The sequence below is a fragment of the Lemur catta genome, chromosome 2 (genome assembly GCF_020740605.2).
Source record: "Lemur catta isolate mLemCat1 chromosome 2, mLemCat1.pri, whole genome shotgun sequence".
Taxonomy (NCBI): Eukaryota; Metazoa; Chordata; class Mammalia; order Primates; family Lemuridae; genus Lemur; species Lemur catta.
This window is the reverse complement of record NC_059129.1, coordinates 45717702-45736210: the sequence shown is the minus strand read 5'-3', so window position 1 is coordinate 45736210 and position 18509 is coordinate 45717702. Positions and strand designations below refer to the sequence as shown.

Genomic DNA, 18509 nt, shown 5'->3' with positions numbered 1-18509 from the left:
CTGCTTGTGCAAATGGAAATTCGACCACAAATCCAAACAGAAGGATCCTAACCACTGTCAGGTGAAAGCTCTGGAGAGCTTGCCATCTCCGGGAAAGGCGCGAACAGTTTGCCACAAAGCCGGGAACAAGCCCACTTCTGCCTCGTGCAGCTCCCCAGCGACAAGCCTGCTGGCGTTTCCTATCTTGATTGCTTATCACTCACCCAAAATAACCTGAGCGCAATGTCTCACCAGCTGCAGCTCTCTCTGCAGCTCTCTTAATTTAGCAGCCAAACACATTTGGCTCCATAACAGCCCACGAGGCCTGAGCACAGGGCCCAGGAAAGGGCCCCCTCATGGCCATCTGCAGGGGGTTGAATAATGTCCCCTCAAAATGCATGTCCACCTGGAAGCTGAGAATGTGACGTTATTTGGAAATAGAGTATATGCAGATGGAAGCAGTAAGGATCGAGGTGAGATCCTACCAGGTCAGGGTGGGGCCTGAACCCAATGACTGGTGCTCTTTTAGGAGGAGGACAGATACACACAGGAAGGCCACGTGAATACAGTTACAGGGACTGCAGTGATGCAGCAGCACCAGGAATGCACCAGAAGCTACAAAGAGGTAAGGAAGGATTCTCTCCTAGAGCCTTCAAAAGGGACATAGCCCTGCCAACAACACCTCGATCTCAGATTTCTAGCCTCCAGAATGGAGAGAGAATGATTTCTGCTGTAAGCCATCCAGTTTGTGGTAACTTGTTACAGCAGCTCTAGGACACTAACACACCATCACTGCCACAGACCCCTGGCCCAGCTCAGCACCCCTGTCAGCCCCACCACAGCCAGGAAGGAAAGGATTCCCCACACTTGGGTGATTCTCCAGATGTGCATTTTAATACGGCCGTATGATCAGAGCTAATTTTCTCCCAACCAACAGCTTTGAGTTCTGCACCTACCAGGCCCATTTCCTACACAAGGAGAAGGACCCTTCTGTCCTCTGCTTGAAAGGCTGTATTTGGAGAAGGGTTGAGACTTTGGTAATGACAAATGAATACTGGCCCCTGGACAGTGTCTGGCCAGTGGTGCCAGGTGGCAGTTCCCAGAGTCAGTCGGGGTCGGGCTGCACAAGTCACTACAGCTTCATGCCACTCCGGCGCCGCGAGTCCTTCCGGGCAATGGGGCTGAAGTTCACGATCTCCTTGTAGATGTGCTCTAAGGAAGGCAAAGAGGTTCAAGGTGGGCAAGGGGGTGCTGAGGGCAAGAGAGAGCCCACCCCTGCTTCAGACATAACGTGGAGCGGGAAGTCAGTTCCAGGAGAAAAAATACACAGGAGATAAGCCCCACTCAGAGAGAGGGAGCAGAAGTCTCCAGCTCGGGCGGCCAGGGCCAGGCGGGAGGCGAAGGAGGCAGACAGGGGAGGAGCCCAGGGCCCGGCTCTTACGCTTCCATTCGTCCACTGTAAGTTTCTCGTGTTCCAAGGAATCATCGAATGGCTGCTGGGCCTCCGTCTCCTCCTCAGGGTCCCGGAAGGGTTCAAAGAAGGGGTGGGCGAGGGCCTGGGAGGCTGTCAGGCGCCTGTCCACATCCAGCTCCAGCATCTTCTCCAGGAGGTCTACGGCTGCATAGCAGAGCGTGAGCCTCAGTCCGGGCCCAGGGAGCCCGCCCGCTGGCAGGGACCCAGAGGCCCCGGGGCGCAGGCCCTCAGACTCACCCTGGGGACTGGCCCGTGGGAAGAGCTGAGTGAAATCCTTCTTGGGACTCTGTGGCAGGGACTGGATGTAGGCTTTGGCCTGGAAGACAGAAAAGCATCGTAGCCCCTCAGGGCTCCGGCCTCAGAGTACAGAGCCGGGCTGAAGGCTCAGGTCAGAGTCCGAGGCAGGACAAGTCAACAGCACCTGCCAGGGCAGAGGGACACTGTGGGAAGGTGCCGGTGGGCCCTGCTCCCAAAGGCCCCCAGCCCACCTGGGCCCTGGTTGGCCGAGCACATGGCCTGAGCCAGCCTAGGCCCCATTTGCCACCCACCGCTTTGTCGTTCAGCTTCTGCACAAACTCCGTGCCCGGCACCCCCGTCACTTTCAGGATCTGGGTCAACTGGTCCAGGTCTTGGCAGCAGGCTAAGGGTTGGCCTTACTCTCTGCTGGTGGGTCTCAGGCTGCCTGTCCCTCGGCCCCACCGTCACTCTACCCAGGTACCGTGGTGACCAGCCACCTCCTGCGTTCAGGAGAGGAGGCTGCTCCTGCAGGACTCGTTCTCGGGAGGCCTTTCCAACACGCCTCCCTGACAAACGCTCCCGGCGTGTGCACTTCTGGCCCTCGCACCCCACTGTCCTCTTCCTGTTTCCTCATCCCCCTCCCACCCTCACAGTACCCCGCACTCAGCTCAGTTAACGTGTGCGGTGCCCAAAGGCGAAGCATGGTCTTCACGGTGTAGACTTAACAGTTGACTCATTTTCACCATTTTGCTTACCTGCATTTAAAAATTATTCTACAGGGAGCATGTATCACTCTCACATTAAAAAGAAAGAGTTTTTAAATAAAAAGTCTGTTGAAGGAATGAATCCCTAGGTGGAGTCTGCTTTTCTGGCAAAGGATACAATCTTTCCCCTTGAACAGAGTCTTCCCCGTCAGCATCTCCGCCATGATGCAGCCAACAGACCAGATGTCCACTGCAGAGGGAGGGGAGTGTCACCCAGGCTGTCTGGGACCTGGCGATCAGTCAGCACGGAATAACCAGGGGGCCCCAGAGAAGCTGCCCGAGCAGTGCCCAGCCCCCGGCCTCTGGGGCAGCCGGCCACTGACCAGTCTGGTTGTAGTGCATCCAGCTGAGGATCACCTCGGGGGCCCGGTACCAGCGGGTCACCACATAGCCGGTCATCTCAGCATCCGCGTGCCGTGCCAGCCCAAAATCCAGGATCTATGGCTCAGAAAACATGGGGAGAAGGAGCTCGCTGAAAAGAGGCTCCTGCAGTGCTTGGAGGGCTCCGGAGGCCGAGGGTCCACCCTGCCCCGGCCGAGCCCACTGCGGCCCACTCACCTTCAGTTCGCAGTCCTCATTCACGGCCAGGTTGCCCGGCTTCAGGTCCTGGGTGGGAGGACAGAGAGCGAGCAGCTGGGCTGAGAGGCAGACATAGGAGCTTGTCCTGCCCTGCCAGCAGTGTGCCCTCGGCCAGGCCCCTTCCCTCTCTGGGCCTCAGTTTCCTCATGTGTAAAATGAGGGTTGGACCAGGTGTCCTTTCAGGCCCATCCGGGTCTAAATGTTCTTGATTCTTGAAGCCCAAAACACCCAGCTCAGGGCCCACTCTGTCTGCAGCAATTCCCTGGAAAGTTCCCCAGAACACAGAGATTCGTCTGAGCAGGCCTCCCTGGGCCAAGGCCGGGTCTCAGAAATCCACATTCCATGCTCCTGGAATTGTCCCCTTCCTCCACCTCTCCCCACTCCTTGACTGCCAAAGAACCCCCAACCCAGGAGTGGGACAGGGCCTCTGAGGACTGTGGCAGAGAAAACACTCACCCTGTGCACGACCCCAGCTGAGTGGATGTACTGTCGGGGGAGAGAGAGGGTGAATTCATCGCCCAGCTTCTACACCAGGCATTTCAGCCTGGCTCGGGGCCGAGAACCTCGGTCCTGTCACCACACACTCCCCTCAACCCTCCCCCAAACCTCAGGTCTCAACACCAAGGCACCTCCTCTGCCGCCCTCCAAGCCCCCACCCACTTTGAGGCCTTTGAGCATCTGATACACGAGGTACTGGATCTTCTCCTCACTGAACTCCATCCCCATGATCTTCTGCAGGTCCGTCTGCATGAAGGGCATCACCAGGTAGCTGGAAGGCACAGGGCTTCTTGGAACAGTCCCCAGCCCCACCCAGCCCAGGTCAGGTCTGCACTCAGAGGAGGGGTGTGGGGGTGGGGCAGAACAGAGGCTTCAGAGCTGACCTCAAGTGTGCAAAAACCAGCCCCACCCAGCCAGCCGGCGCCCCCATGGGCCTCCAGGCTCCTGGCTGCCCGCCTCCCCACGGCAGGCTGCCCAGTCGGCAGAGCTCAGGGTAAGCACTTCAGCTGTCGCGTGCTTAGGAAAACCGCATGGAGCTGTGTTTGCTCTTCAAAAATACCCTCTCCTTGCCCTCACTTGGGAGGGCCACAGCTGGGAGGTAGGAACATCTGCCAGTATTTCCTTCTGCTTCTGTCCAAAGATTTTCTCCCCCAGAGGGTCACGCCTGGCTGCGAGGCTCCGCCAGAAACAGACAACAGGCCTGCCCTTCCAAGAAGGATACAATAAAACAATTTCCAGGAGGGTAGAGGAGGAGGCTGGGCTATTGCACCCTCTTACGGGATTGCAAAACAGGTCGAGGTCAGCGAATGTAACTGTTACTCAAGGTAGTAACGCCGAAATCCAGAACAAAAACTAATAAAGAGTATAAAATAAATATTTTTTATAAAAAAAGGATGTGGTGGGGGCCATCTCTGTGAGTCTCTGAATTCCAGAAGCCTTCTGCCCAAGCACACCATCCCCCGCCACCCGGGCCCACTCCATGCACAGTCCCCTCCTGTGTCTTTCACCCCTACATGGACCTCAGTTCTTTCTTCTTGGCAGACAAACTTCTGGAAGCCTCGCTGTGCTAGAACTGCCTTCCCTTGACTTGGTTTCTTCAAGTGGCCACTCCAGCCTCTCACTACCAAACTTCTGGAAAGGGTAACCCACGCTCCTTGACTCCACTGCCTTAAGCTCCCAGGTCCCCATAACCTGGTCTCTGCTTCCGTCCTACCGCCAAACTGCTTGGCTCAAGGTCACCGGCAACCACATGACAAACAGCACTACTCCCTTTCTTGGCCTTTTGCAAAATCTGACACTCCCTTAAAATTCCCTGCCAGACTCCTCTGCCCCTGATCAGGCTCTCAGTTTTCTTCAGCTGCTCATCCTCTTGTACCTTCTCCTTAAGGTGGATGTGTGGACGTCCGAATCAACACGATCTTGTCACATTCTACAATTCCCTGTTCCCGGATTCAGCTGTCACCCAGAGGTGATGATTCAGCCCAGATCCCTCACCTCGACCTCCTTCTGCTGAGGTTCGTTTATATTTGCAACTGCTGACTGAATGCGTGAACACTCTTTCAAAAATGAAGTGTCCAAAATGGAGCTGTCTTTCCCCCAAGATCTGTTCTCCCTTCACCTCGTATTCCCAGCAGGAACCTGAGCATCCCCCACCTCTGCCACCTCACTCAGCCCCTGCCTCCCAACAGACACAACGTTCTGTGGGTCCTGCCTCCCAAGTGGGTCTCAAGTCTGCTCTCAGCAGTCTGTCACCTCTACTTATTTTTTATTTTTTAAATTTATTTTTGTTTAGGGACAGGGTCTTGCTATGTTTCCCAGGCTGGTCTTTTTTTCTTTTTCTTTTTCTTTTTTTTTTTTTGAGACAGAGTCTCACTCTGTTGCCCTGGCTAGAGTGCCATGGTGTCAGCCTAGCTCACAGCAACCTCAAACTCCTGGGCTCAAGCGATCTACTGCCTCAGCCTCCCGAGTAGCTGGGACTACAGGCATGAGCCACCATGCCCGGCTAATTTTTTCTATATATATTTTTAGCTGTCCATATAATTTCTATTTTTAGTAGAGACAGGGTCTCCCTCTTGCTCAGGCTGGTCTCGAACTCCTGAGCTCAAACGATCTACCCGCCTCTGCCTCCCAGAGTGCTAGGATTACAGGCATGAGCCACCATGCCCGGCCTCCAGGTTGGTCTTGAACTCCTGACTTCAAGTGATCGTCCCACCTCAGCCTTCCAAGTAGCTGGGATTATAGGCATGTGCTACCAGGCCCAGCCACCTCTACTTTAGATCAAGGTCTGGGTCACTAACACTGGCCCTCGGGGTTTCCCTCCTCCCCAGAGCTGCTCCGTGCTCCTTTCTCACAGCTGCCAGAGTGCACCCCCAAAATCCCATTTGACCACATCACCTCCCTGCTCAAAACCCCCATGGACTTGGGGCTACTTGTAGGATCAAGTCCAGACTCTTAGCTCGACCAAACCAGCTGCTGGCCTCCACTCACCAACCTGAACTTCCTGAAATGTGCACACAGTCCAGTGGCTTAGGTGCCACTCTGGCGAAGCCCTACATTTAGTGACTGTGTTTTCTGGTTCTATGTAAGTCTATCAAACACTCCACTGGCCACAGGCAGCCAAGGCTTCCTGATCCTTGCTTTACGCTCGAAAGAGCCCCAAGGTCCAGAGCCACACCTGGGCCTCTAGGGAAAGGTGAGGGGCGTTGGTGTAAACCCCGTGAGCACTGATAGGCATGTCTTGGCGGTGTTCAAGCTGGGCAAAGAGCGAAGCAGCTGTGCAGACAGTTCCCTGCCAGGCAAGCACACCCCACGAAGCCCATCCCGCCTCTTCCTGTCTTTCTCTCCACCCTTGGCTGAAAGCATCTCTCCAGAGAGAATCATACCTTGACAGATCAAAGGCACAGGGACTGCCAGGGAAGGGGGGCCCTCCTACCCAGAAGAGAGAATCTGGACCCTCCCCAACTGGCTCCTGAGTGGCAAGTAAGGCCTGCAAATGCCCCAGAAGCCAGTGCTGCCCGACTCACAAGTCATGGAAGTTGCGCAGAGAGGAAGCTGGGGTAAAGACATCCAGGAGCCCGATGACCTGGGGAAGAGGTCACCAGTGAGGCCTAGACAGACACTGCCCCCTCCTCCCACCTCCTCTGGGGCTCCAGCCATGCGCAGGACCACCCACCCTTTCCTAATACACCACTTCCAGCAGGAGGCAGGTCCCCAGCCTACTTGGAAGCAGTTAAAGGGGCAGAGGAACCCCCACAATTGGGAGGGAGCTTGCAACAAACAGTGATGGAGAATCAGGCTGGGGAGAAGGGGAGGCGGAGACAGGGGTGTGCTCATTGCTCCCAAGTCTGGTGTTCAGGGCAAGCAGCACAAACCCACTCTCAACTCAAGCCGTAACAGGGAACCATGAGGGGAGGGTCGAAGGGGAAAAAGGAGGGAACAGGGAGGGAGCTTTCCAGCTGGCAGGCTCCCTGCCCTTGACCTTGAGTCTCTAGCCACATCCATCCTTGCCTGCCACACCACTGGGGCTTAAAATGTGCAGAATATTTTGAAATCATTATTTAAAATGTTTCCCCTCCAATCTAGGTGTCCTGGAGCAAAGCCTGGTTGCCTGGCCCAGAGCAGGGTCCCTGGTTTTCCCGGCTGTTTCTGTCGGGCAGGACAGTCTGTAATGGTCATGCTTCCAGGCTGCCTAGATTCAAACCCTAGCTCCGCTACTGACTAACCACATAACCTGGGAGCCTTGCTGTGTCTCAGTTTCCTCCTCTGTGACATGGGGGCGGTCATACTAACCTCATGTGATATTGTGAGAACTAAAGTTAGTTTATGCAAAGCTCTTAGAACAGTACCTGGCACATAGTAAGTGCTCAATTAAGTATCTGTTATTGCCACTGTTATTATTACCAGGGTCACATGTGGAAACAACATTAACCAGGATTCTAGTACCATAAGCTCTTGGATATGGAACAAATTACAAAGTTCCTCGGTGCCTATTTCCTCTTAACAATGAGATTACGGTAAGTTTGTATCTCACAAAACTCAAGCTGCCAGAAATACTCCTTTGTACCTTTCCTGGAAGGTGGGCAGGGCAGGTTCTGGCACCCCCTCCTTTTAATAATGAGGTGAGAAGCCCGATGGGTGGGGCAGGGAGGAGATTCTCCTCCTCCTGCCCCTGTCCTGAGCTCTCTGTCCTGGGAGAGGCCTGGTCAGGGCCCCTGGGCCCCCTCCCCGCGTCCCGGCCTACGTTCTCATGCTGCATGTGCTTCAGCAGCAGCAGCTCCCGGCACGCGCGCTTGGCGAAGATCTCCGACTGGAAGGGCCGGCTCAGCTTCTTGATGGCCACCTTCTCCCCGGACCGCTTGTCGATGGCCGAGCTGTAGGGGCACAGGCTGGTCAGCAGGCAACGGCTTTCCTCCCGGGCGGCGCCCACTCCAGGCGCTGGCTGGTAACCCCAGGCGCAGGGGCCAGCCCAGGGACGCCCACCGCCTGGACCGTGGGAGAGCCGCGGGAGAGCCGCGGGAGGGTGGGGAGCCAGGCAGACCCTGAGAGCGGAGCCCTGCAGCAGGGCAGGGACGTTTGAATGCCCAGGACCCACAGCAGGGCAGGAGTCTCGTTCTCTGTGCAGTTTGGCGAGTCACTTCCCCCTCTTGGGCCTCAGTGTACTCATCCGTAACAGTGGGGATTTGCCCAACGAACCCTGGGGTCCCTGCAAGGTTACCGTCCTGGAGCACCAAACCCAGTCCCACTTCAACCCCCAGGACCCCCCACAGCCACCCAGCGATAAAAGCGAGATGGCGCCCAAGTGGCCCGGGCCAGCTCCGCCGCGACTGGAGGCTCCTGACTCGGACTCCGCTTCGCTCCCAGCTCCACGGCGGCCCAGGACAAGCCCAGGGCAGGGCGCTGGGCCTTTCGGACCCGGGTCAAGGTGGTGCTGGAGAGGGGCCGGCCAGGGGCGGCCCAAGCGCCCGGCGCCCCCCGCGCCCCCCAGCGGCCGCGCGGCCCGGCCTCACCACACGGCGCCATAGGCCCCGCTGCCGACGTGCGTCGGGGACACGTAGGTCTTGGGCAGCTCCCAGGCGGTCTTGTTGACCTCCTGCTTGTAGAAGCCCTTTTTCCGGCTGAGGCTCATCCCGGGCACCCAGTCTCGGCGGCCCCGGCGCGGCGGCTGGAAGCCCCGACACTCGCGCCCCGGCCGTGCCCGCCCCGCGCCGCCCGCTCCTCCCCTGCGCGAGGGCGGACCCGGCGCGCGGCGCTCCCACCTGCGGCTCGCCCAGGTGCGCCCCGGCCGCCCCGCCCGGCAGCCGGCGCTGCCCGTCTCCGCCCGGCCCCAGTGCCTGGCCCCGAGAGCCGACGGCGACGCGGCCGCGAGTGCGGGCCCGGAACAGAGGCCGCCCTGCGGGAACGGGGAGCCGCCCGGCCGCGTGCCCGCGGGCGGTGGGGCCGCTGAGACCCACGGCGGAGACGGAGGACGCGGCCTCCCAGCCCCTCCAGCCCTGGGCTCCATAGGATGAGCAGGGATTTTGAAGACAATCTAGGAAAACAAAACAAACCCCGTAACTTTTGTATCATGGAAAATTTCAAGCAGAGGAAAACAGAATAGCTCAGTGCTTCTCACACGTGAAAACGCACAGGCAGCATAATTCACAATTGCAAAGACGTGGAAACAACCCAAGTGCCCATCAATACATGAGTGGAGTAATAACATGTGTATGTATACCATGGAGTACTACTCAGCCACAAAAACATGGTGAACTAACGCCTCTTGTATTAACTTGGATGAAACCGGAGACCATTCTTCTAAGAGAAGTAGCACAAGAATGGAAAAACAAGCACCACATGCACTCACCATTAAATTGGAACTAATCAATCAACACTTAAGTGCACACGTGGAAATAACATTCATCAGAAATCAAGCAGGTGGGGGGGTAAATTCACACATTGGGTACAATGCCCACTATCTGGGAGATGGGTACACTAATAACTTTGATTCAAATGGTACAAAAGCAATTTATGTAACCAAAAAGTTTGTACCCCCATAATATTCTGAAATAATATATATACATAAAATCGTAAAATAAAATAAATAAGAAAATTTTAAAAAGAAAATGCACAGGAATCCCCTGAGAATTTTAGCTGATTCAAATGCAGATTCGGATTCAGTAGGTGGAGCCTAGAGTCTGCATTTCTAACCAGCTCCGAGGCTCAGAGGCCTCTGGACCACACTTTAATGGGCGGTTCTGATGAACCCCATGACCCCAACTCCTCAGTTCGGCAATTGCAGCAACTCATAGTCAATTTTATTTCATCTGCATTCTTCTCCCCATATTATTTTAAAGGAAAACCCAACCATCATATAATTTCATCCATAAATATTTTTGTATCTCTAAAAAATAAAGATTTTTAAAAAATAACCACAATACCATTCTTAAACCTAAAATTAATAGCACTAATTCTACAACACCAAATATCCACGCAGGTTTAAATGTTCACTTTTAAACGCAGTTTTTGCTGCCTTCCTAATGCCCTGTGAGGCCAACGGCAAATCAGGGCCCTCTGACCCGTGAGTCTGGTGGCTCATGCAGCCTGAAGCAGATTCTGTGCTCAAATTAAATCGCAAAGGCCCTTGAGGAACAAGGTGAGGGGCAGAAAATGGCTGCAAGGGCACTGGATGCTCTTCCTGACTTATCTAACCCCTTTCTGGCCTGGGGATGGGGCTGTGGAGGGGGGGGGGACCTCTTGCTTCACTTTGTCAAAGCCAGAAAAGGTGTCTTGAACAAGGAAAGGAACTTGCGAGGGGCCTGCAACAAGCTGGGGGTCTGCACTAGGGCGTCTGCAGACCCCAGTCCCTCCCACGCAGTCCTGCGGCATCAGGCACAGCCTAGAAGACCATTCTGGAGTGGGGGTAGGGTGCAGGATCATACAAAAATGCCCAACAGGGATTTCAGGCAGGGAATCAGTCTTATTCATCTCTAGCACAAGTAGGATATCAATACATGTGTGGAGAATGAATGGAAGAGTCAGCCCATTAGAAGTGAAAAAATATTTATTTAATAAACACTTGTGTTTGCCATGTGCCTGCCATTATTCTAAGTGCTTGACATGTACAACTCACTTAATCCCAGTAAGAAGCCTGTGAATCAGTACTATTATTATCCTCATTTTAGAGATGAGGAACCTGAAGTACAGAGAGGTTAAGTAATTTGTCCAAGGTCGCACAGCTGGTAAGGGCAGAGCTGGGTGAAGAAGTTAATACAGCCTGGTTCTGGAGTCCGTGCTCTTGGCTGCGAGGATGCGCAGTGTCTCCAAATTGACGGGCATTGCTCCTTAAAGGACATGGCCTTGCCCACATCATAAGGACATGTCTACCCTGTGTCCATGATCAAACCCTGTGTCCCTCAGTACATCCTGCCCTGGGGTATCTGACGCATTCCCCACCCTTTTCCCTGCCTCACCCCTACTCCGGCCCTGACACTCCGTGAGAGGAGAAGGGAAGGGTTTACATGCCTGGGAGCCCTGCAGGAGTTTTGGTCCTTTGGGGTTGGTGGCACCAGTGGAAGTTACCCTGATTCTGAAGTTGAAGCAGAGTCCTTCAACTTCAGAATCAGAAGGCCAGATTTTAGGGCTGGGCGCAGGCAAGAGAGAGTTGTCCAAGAGATTCGAGTTTCCTTCTGGGTTGAGGATCTAGAAAGGAAAGGGGCTGGGATTTGAGCCAGACACCAGGTCAGGGCTGGAGCCTCTACTGTGTGTCTCTAACACCTGTGCGTGGCAGAGGTGAGCCCAGGGCGTGAGGAATACCAAGGAAATGCTCACTGCCCAGGTGGGTGCAATCCTTCGAGGGCACGAGCTGGTCACTCTGGCTGTGGCTCTGGATGCCTCTTGAGTCAGGAAGTGACTCAGGGCTCAGCTGCTGACACTGACCCCTACCTTGAGTCTGTGTTTACTCAGCTGCCAGGCAGCCTCGGAGGATTCAGTCAGGGAAGTCATGAAACGGGAGAGTGGGAGGAGGGGATCGCTCAGCAGTCCTGGATGCCCTGCCTCCCCCGGCTCCCACTCTTCTCTCAGAGCTTCAAGGTCACCTTGCTCTTCTCCTCCCCAGCCCCTGACCCAGTGTTGCCTGTTGGTTTCTGCCCTATTAACATCGAGGCAGGGGTTCCAGAAACCAACTTTGGAATGAGACCTGAATTTCCCTCCTGGCTCTTGCTACCACCTGCTACGTGATGTTGAGCAAAGTTCCTTCCCCTCTCTGAGCTTCAGTGTCCTCTTTGTAAAATGCAGAAAATATTTAAGTATGACAAGTGTATTTAGAGAGTCTGAGGAATGTATCAATCCAAGTACAGTATAAGTATATTCCTCACCACAACCCCGTGAGGGAGGGACTTCAATGCCTCCCGTCAGAGAGCACTGGAAACACACCCGTGGGGAACACACTGAGTTTACTGCTCGCTGCGGTGAGGGCGAGCGTGCACCGTGGGGCTCATGGGTGTCTCAGGACGGGGGTATCAGAAAGAACTTACAAGGTTTGCACTTGTGTTAGGTGACCTGGGCAGGGCTTAAGGAAGCGGGGCTTTGTTCTGGATCCCGTGCTGTCAGGAAGTGAAGGTGATACTATGCGTATCTTAATAAATCTTACCCAGAAGGAGGGCAGACTAGAACTAGGCAAAAGCTACAACTACTAAATAAGCAGCCTTCACTCAGATTAGCTGTACAGGGGATGTGGGGTCATTTTTGTGGTTTGAACAATATTCATGTTTTTTCTGTGTTCAGATGTGATTATCTAGTAGTCTGGTTTTTGTCTTGATCCACGCTGGTCACAGATGGCCTTGTCTGATGCTGATGTCTTTGAAATCGTCTGCGTTCAACAGAAGCACACGGAGACTGAGCTGTGCAGGGCCAGCTCTTAGCAAGCACGTCCTGGCTGGTAGAACCGGGCAGCTCCCATGTGTCAGGGCTACTTTGGTCTGTCCCAATATTATTATATCCTAGTATAGATGGAGAGACTGAGGCTCAGAGAGGTTAAGTAATTTGCCCAAGGTCACACATAACTAAGAAGGTGATGAATATGACCTTCAAACCACGTGTCTGCCTCCTGAGTCTGCACATACAACCACCGACTAGAATGCCTGATGCCCAACGAGTACCTGCAAGTGGCTTGTCGCTGTAGTGTGTCTTCCTAGCTAGGCTGTGAGCCTCTGGAGGGCAGTCGCCTGGTTTGGGAATTGAGGACTTCTTTGAGATTGAGACAAAAGTCCCACATGAGTATGAGGCTGTCATGTCCCCCATCCCAGCCCCCTGGACTCCATCTTGCCTCAGGAATACAGCAGCTCCTCAAATGATAAGCTGCCCTCTCCGTCCCAAACAGCAGGGCCAGCACTCACATCCTCACCACCATTGGCCACGAGTCTGCCACAAAAATGAGAAAGCACGACACACCTGGAGTCCCCGGGGGTGGAACAGGCAAGGCAGCCCGTTAGTTGGCCTAAGCCTCAGTTTCTTCATCTGTAAAATGGGAGTGGGTGATAATACCCAGCTCACAGGGCCACCACGAAGACTAAAAGAGATGACAGGAGAAGTGTGTAATTTGGTGCCTGGCATGTAGTCAGCCTAACCAGAAGCGGCTCCCCTGGGTGGAATCCACTCCAACTCACATCTAGCTCCTTTATTAAGTTTTTTGCCAAATACCCACAGATTCATTCGCCCGTTCATTCAACATTTATTTATTGGGTGTCTACTATGTGCCAGGGACTGGTCTGGGTATGAGGAATGTAACAAAAGGTACAGATAAAAAAAGACATTCTAGCGGGGAGACAGAGGAAAAACCCATGAACAACTGTATAGAACCAGGCTGAACCATATAAAATTGTGAAATTTAATCATTTCATGTGGTTAACCCAAGGTAACGGCAGATGGTATTAAGTGCTAAGAAGAAAATAGGGCGCAGGAAGGCTCTAAAGAAGGACTGTCAGTGCTATTTTAGACGGGGCGGTCAGGGAAGGTCTCTCCGAGGAGACAATTGGACAACCCTGGATGGGCAGGGAGTTAGCCCGACGGCATCTGTGGAAAGAGCAGGCGTCTGCCTTCCAAAGCCCGCCCCACAGGGACACACGACCCTGCAGACCAGGGTGTCCCCCGCGTCATTGCCCGGTGCCCGTCCCTTCCCCCAGGCCAGCGGCCTCCGGAAGTCCCTCAGGGCCCAGCTCGGAGCCGGGGACGCCTTCCCGGCCCCTGGAAACCCGCGCGGCCGTCGTCCCCTCCTGCTCTCCCCAGTGCCTCTTCCCCTTCTTGGGGCCGGGGCTGGTCAGCAGACCTGGGGCCTGAGCAGAACGCGCATCCCGGGAGGGAACGACGCGGCCTCGCCCCCCGCCCCCGCCCTCGGCGTTGGCGCCCCCTGCTGGCGGCCGGGGCGGGGACAGCTCTGCCTCCCAGCGCCTCCCAGCCAGTCTTCCGGGGCTGGGGGACAGGCCTGTCCTCTCCACGCCCGACACCCACTCCGGCCGCGCTCCCATTTCCACTCCACCCCGGCACCCCTCCCCGCACCCAGCCCAGGGACGGGCCCTCGACCCCGTCCTGTGACGATGTGGCCGGGGGAAGGTGTGGAGCCCAGGCCTCTGCTCCGTTTGCTGTCTGCCTGGTCTTTGGTGGCACTCATCATCACATTAATTAGTTTGCGTTGCCCCTGTGACATGTCCATCCCCCCCACCACACATGCCTCTGCGCGGCTGCGGGCAGCGCTCTGCCCACGGCTGAGCCATCCGCACCGCGCCGGGCGCACGGGCGCTGCTCGACACAGACTCGGAATGAATGAATGGGCGCACGAGGCAGGAGGGAGAGGTGGCTTGAAGACCCAAATGGCGGAATTGAGGGAGCAATAGCAGAGGGAATATGCTCGAAATCAGGTCTACCGGGGCGGGGGGGGGGGTGTCTGGGATGTGGTCGCTGTTCACTCTGGTACAATACGTCTTTGGGTATTTTTGGCTTTGCTCTGTTCTTCCCGCGCTCCCTGAGGCAAGGCCTACGGTGTTATGCTTGTGTCCCTCCAGCTCGTAGGAGGCTGGACCTGTGTGTCGTGGTGGTAAGAGAACCAGGGTGTACAACCTGAATTTGGGGTCTCTTCTCTCACCCTGAATTTGCGTCAAACTTCCATTCCAAAGCAGGACCCTCCCCGCTCCCACTGAAGTTGTGGGTAAGCCAGACCCTCTCCCTTTGGAGTTGCCCTCCCTCCGTCCCTTCCTCCCTCCCTGCATCCCTTCTTTCCAAGTTCAACTCTACATTCACCTCTTCAAGGTGTTTGTTCCAGAGTGAACGCCAGACCCGTACCCCAAGACCCCTAGGCACGCCCTCCCTTCCCCAAGACCCAGACTGCACCCTCCACACACCCAGGCTTCGCGGTGTCCACGTTCTTGGGTTGCTGGTGCTTCCGTGAGCCAGTGGGGGGTAGCTGAGGATGGGGAGACAGAGCTGAGTTTGAATGTCACGCTGCCTGACTGTGAGTGGAAGCACGTGAGCAGGTGCGTGTGTGCTCTGAGCTTCCTTATCAGGCAGATAGAATACCAGCCACCTAACCAGGGACAGCAGGAGGATTCAATGAAAGGACACATGCACGGTTGCAGGCATTGTGCACAATGCTTCCCGTAGCCCTTCAGGACTGCTCCTAAGTCACCTCCTCTGAGAGTGCTCCCTGACTTCATCACAAGCCATGCCCCACCTGCCTTCCCTGGCCATGTCCTCCTTCAAGCCCTTATCTTTCTCTCTCTCTCTCTCTTAATGGAATTCTTCACTAATTTGCAAGTCATCCTTGCGCAGGGGCCATGCTAATCTTCTCTGTGTCATTCCAATTTTAGTATATGTGCTGCCTAAGCATGCACACATATCTCTTGATATACTTGCTCATCATCTGTCCCCCTCTGCTAGAATGTCATGAAGTGGATGAAGGTAGGGATTTCATCTATATTACTGGTCACTGAATTCCAGGTATTTAGAACAGTGCCTGGCAGATGGTGACTGAGTAGCAGAGATGTAGCAGGGGCTTTGTAAATGGAAGCTGTCGTTGCCCCGATAAGTAGGCCCAACTCATCTTCGTTCCTGGAGGAGTTCCCAGCTGAAATGACCTGCCTAACTCCATGGGCCACAGTCCCGCCTGGGCTTCTGTGTGGCCTGCCCCAGGCAGGGGAGGCTATGCTCCCTGGAGGCCACCTTACCAACCTGCCCTTTCAGGGAAGAGGCCACTAGGTCTGCCTGTCCCACCCCTCCTTTGTAAACTTCCAATGTCAGGACACATGGGTCATCCCCAGGAGCCGCACAGACCCTTGTCAGGATCAGAGACATCCAAACAAAACCCACAGGGCTACCTGCCATGGCAGAGGCTTGGGCTGTGATTCCAGCTCTGCCTCTAATCTGCTGTGTGACCTTGGGTAAGTCAGATCGCCTCTCTGGATACATCAGTTTTCTATTATATGTATTTAACAAACATTGACAGAGCATTAGCGACTTACCAAAAACTGTCCTAAGAGCTTTACATTTAATCCTCCTAAGAATGCTGAGTTGAGTTAATAGTATTCCCCCACTTTACATATAACAAAAATGAGGCACGGAGAGGTAAAGCGACTTGCCCAAGGCCACACAGCTAGTAGGTACTAGAGCTGGGATTCAAGCCCAGACGATCTTGCCCAGAGTCAGCGTCGGTAACACTGTGCCGGGCTGTACTGGATGGTGCCCGTGGAAGGCCAGCCCTTGCCTTTTAGGAATCGGGATTTACTTCTCCTGACAGTGCCTCCATTACTTAGCCACACACTTGCCTTCCTGAAAGTTCCATCTGGCTTTCCTAAACAAGATCCTCCCCACCCTTCTCCAAAACTAATCATGGAATCTCCGACTTCCAGAAGGAAACAGCCAGTGGTGTGCTGGAAAACTGGCTCTGGGGATGGGGACCCTGCCGCAGAGTGTGTCTCGATTGCTGTGGTGTAAATAGTCCTACCATGGCCGACTTGAGGCTGCCAGCCTGACGTCACTGAGCACACAGCTGCACAGAGATGCACAAAGTCAGATCTCCAGAGTCACCAGAGAGCCCAAGCAAAGGTGTGGCAGCAGGGATGAGTAAGGGGCCGTGGTGGGTACAAACCACTAGCTGGTCCCCCGAACCTGGTGACCACGCTTCCATTACACACAGCTTCTCCCTGCCTCACAGGCCCTGCCTGTCTCCACTCCCTCACCCGGGCCTGAGGCCGCCCTTCCTAAGCAAAGAGGGCATCCGGATCCAGCTTTGGTCACCCGGAAAGAGGGTGTACCAGCTAGGCAGCAGGAGAGCAGCACAGCTCTGGTGTGACAGGCAGCCGGCAGCAACCGGCTATGATTAACCTTCCCGTCTAGAGCGGTCTTTCCTCCTGGCTGCACCCCTGGGAGCTCCCCGTTGCCTCCGGGATAAAGTTTAAACGTCTTAGCCTGTTGGACAAGCCTTGCCCCGGCCAGGCCCTGCCTTTCTTGCTAATCAGATCCTCCACGGTGTCTACACACTGGCGACCTCCACTCTAACCACCCCACAAATGTCCTTACTCATCCCCATCGCCACGCATTGCTGGAGCTGTTTGCTGCCTGCCCGGGAAGCCATTCCTCTGCCTTGCCAAGGACGGGGAGGACCCTCATTCCTCACAACTGGCCACAGCCGGCTTTGCCGGGCACTCTAGCATCTCCCCCCTCCTCAGACTCCTGGAGGATCTGTGGCATAGCAGGCCCTTAGACTTGCAATTTTCAAACCAACATAAATTGTTTCTTGAGGGCATGAGTGTCTTATTTTTCTCTACCCTCTGTACCTCCTTAGCAATGTGTTGTAAAGCCTTAGTCTATTCAACCACATTTTGCTGAGCACCTATCAAGACGTTGAAAATACATGGACAAATGTCACAGTCTCCATGCTCAAGAAGCTCATACCCTAGTCGGCGAGGCAAAAGGAAATGAAAAATCACACTGTCACCTGCAGGTGGGGGCGTAGACTGGTGCCAGCTTTTAGGAGAGCCGTTGGGCAACCCAAAGTGGTAGCAATGTGCACCTCATGTACCCTGATAATTCCATAGCTATCTAATTAATGACACAAATTGAAACACATACTTGTTACCGTATTGTTCATCATCTGTATCAATAAAGAGAGTTGCCAGCATCAGGGGTAAAAAAGGAAAAGGGAGAAATGCCTAGATGGGTTGTCCCAGATCTGGAGGGTATGTTTGGGATGGCGTGGCTTTAAAAATACAGAATAAGTGTGGAGGAAGAAATGCACTTGGCTGGGGGGCGGCAGGAGGGGTGAAGGTCCTCTTCCAGGCAGGCCACTGAGCTCTTTCATACATAGGCCATATCTGCTTTTGATATTTTCAAAGCAAAACATTATAGATACTGAGAATCATTATGAAAATAGTGCCAAAACTTACGTAGTTCTTACTATGAGCCACACACTGTTCTACATCAGTTAACTCACCGCAACCCTGTGAAGAAGGTACTATGATTAGTATCATCCCACTTTACAGATGTGATAATGGAGGCCCTGAATGATTAAGCAAGTTGCCGAGGTTATACAGCAAGGACGTGGTGGAACTGGGATTCATCTGGCTTGTGCCCACGGAAGCCCTTTTATACCCCTCCCTGACCCCTTGCCCGCTCGCCCTCCCTGGAGGTGCCTGCTGCCCTCAGGTTGGTGTGCTTTGGTCCCATATCTGCTTTCTAGTTGTACCATATCAGGACGTATCTGTAAACACCATCAGACTGGGTCATTCTGCAACTTCCTTCTTCACTTAAGATCGTTGGTAAGGTCTGCCCACGTTGAGTCATCTAACTCAGGGTTTCTCAATCTCCGCACCCCTGACATGTTGGGTTAGACAATTCTTTTGTTGTGGGAGACATCCTGCACATTGCAGCATGCTTAACAGCATCCCTGGCCTCTGCCCAGTAGATGGTCACCGCTGCCCCGTCACCCAAGTGTGACAACCAAAAATGTCTCCAGA

The 18509-nt window shown here is 54.5% G+C and overlaps 1 protein-coding gene and 1 non-coding gene across 2 annotated transcripts; both read right to left on the bottom strand.

The window, feature by feature from the left end:
- Nucleotides 1-851: 851 nt before the first annotated feature.
- Nucleotides 852-8745, bottom strand: MAPK13 (mitogen-activated protein kinase 13). Its single transcript, XM_045543599.1, has 12 exons — nucleotides 8538-8745; nucleotides 7772-7901; nucleotides 6555-6613; nucleotides 3694-3802; nucleotides 3490-3519; nucleotides 3013-3060; nucleotides 2778-2892; nucleotides 2573-2644; nucleotides 2002-2081; nucleotides 1691-1769; nucleotides 1421-1597; nucleotides 852-1191 (listed from the first exon to the last, which is right to left on the bottom strand). Exons 1-12 carry the CDS (start codon nucleotides 8654-8656, stop codon nucleotides 1112-1114), a joined length of 1098 nt encoding a protein of 365 aa, XP_045399555.1. The 5' UTR covers nucleotides 8657-8745; the 3' UTR covers nucleotides 852-1111.
- A 6537-nt stretch (nucleotides 8746-15282) lies between these two features.
- LOC123633661 lies at nucleotides 15283-15389 on the bottom strand. The gene has a single exon (XR_006733688.1). It is a non-coding gene; the product is annotated as a U6 spliceosomal RNA (small nuclear RNA).
- Nucleotides 15390-18509: the final 3120 nt, after the last annotated feature.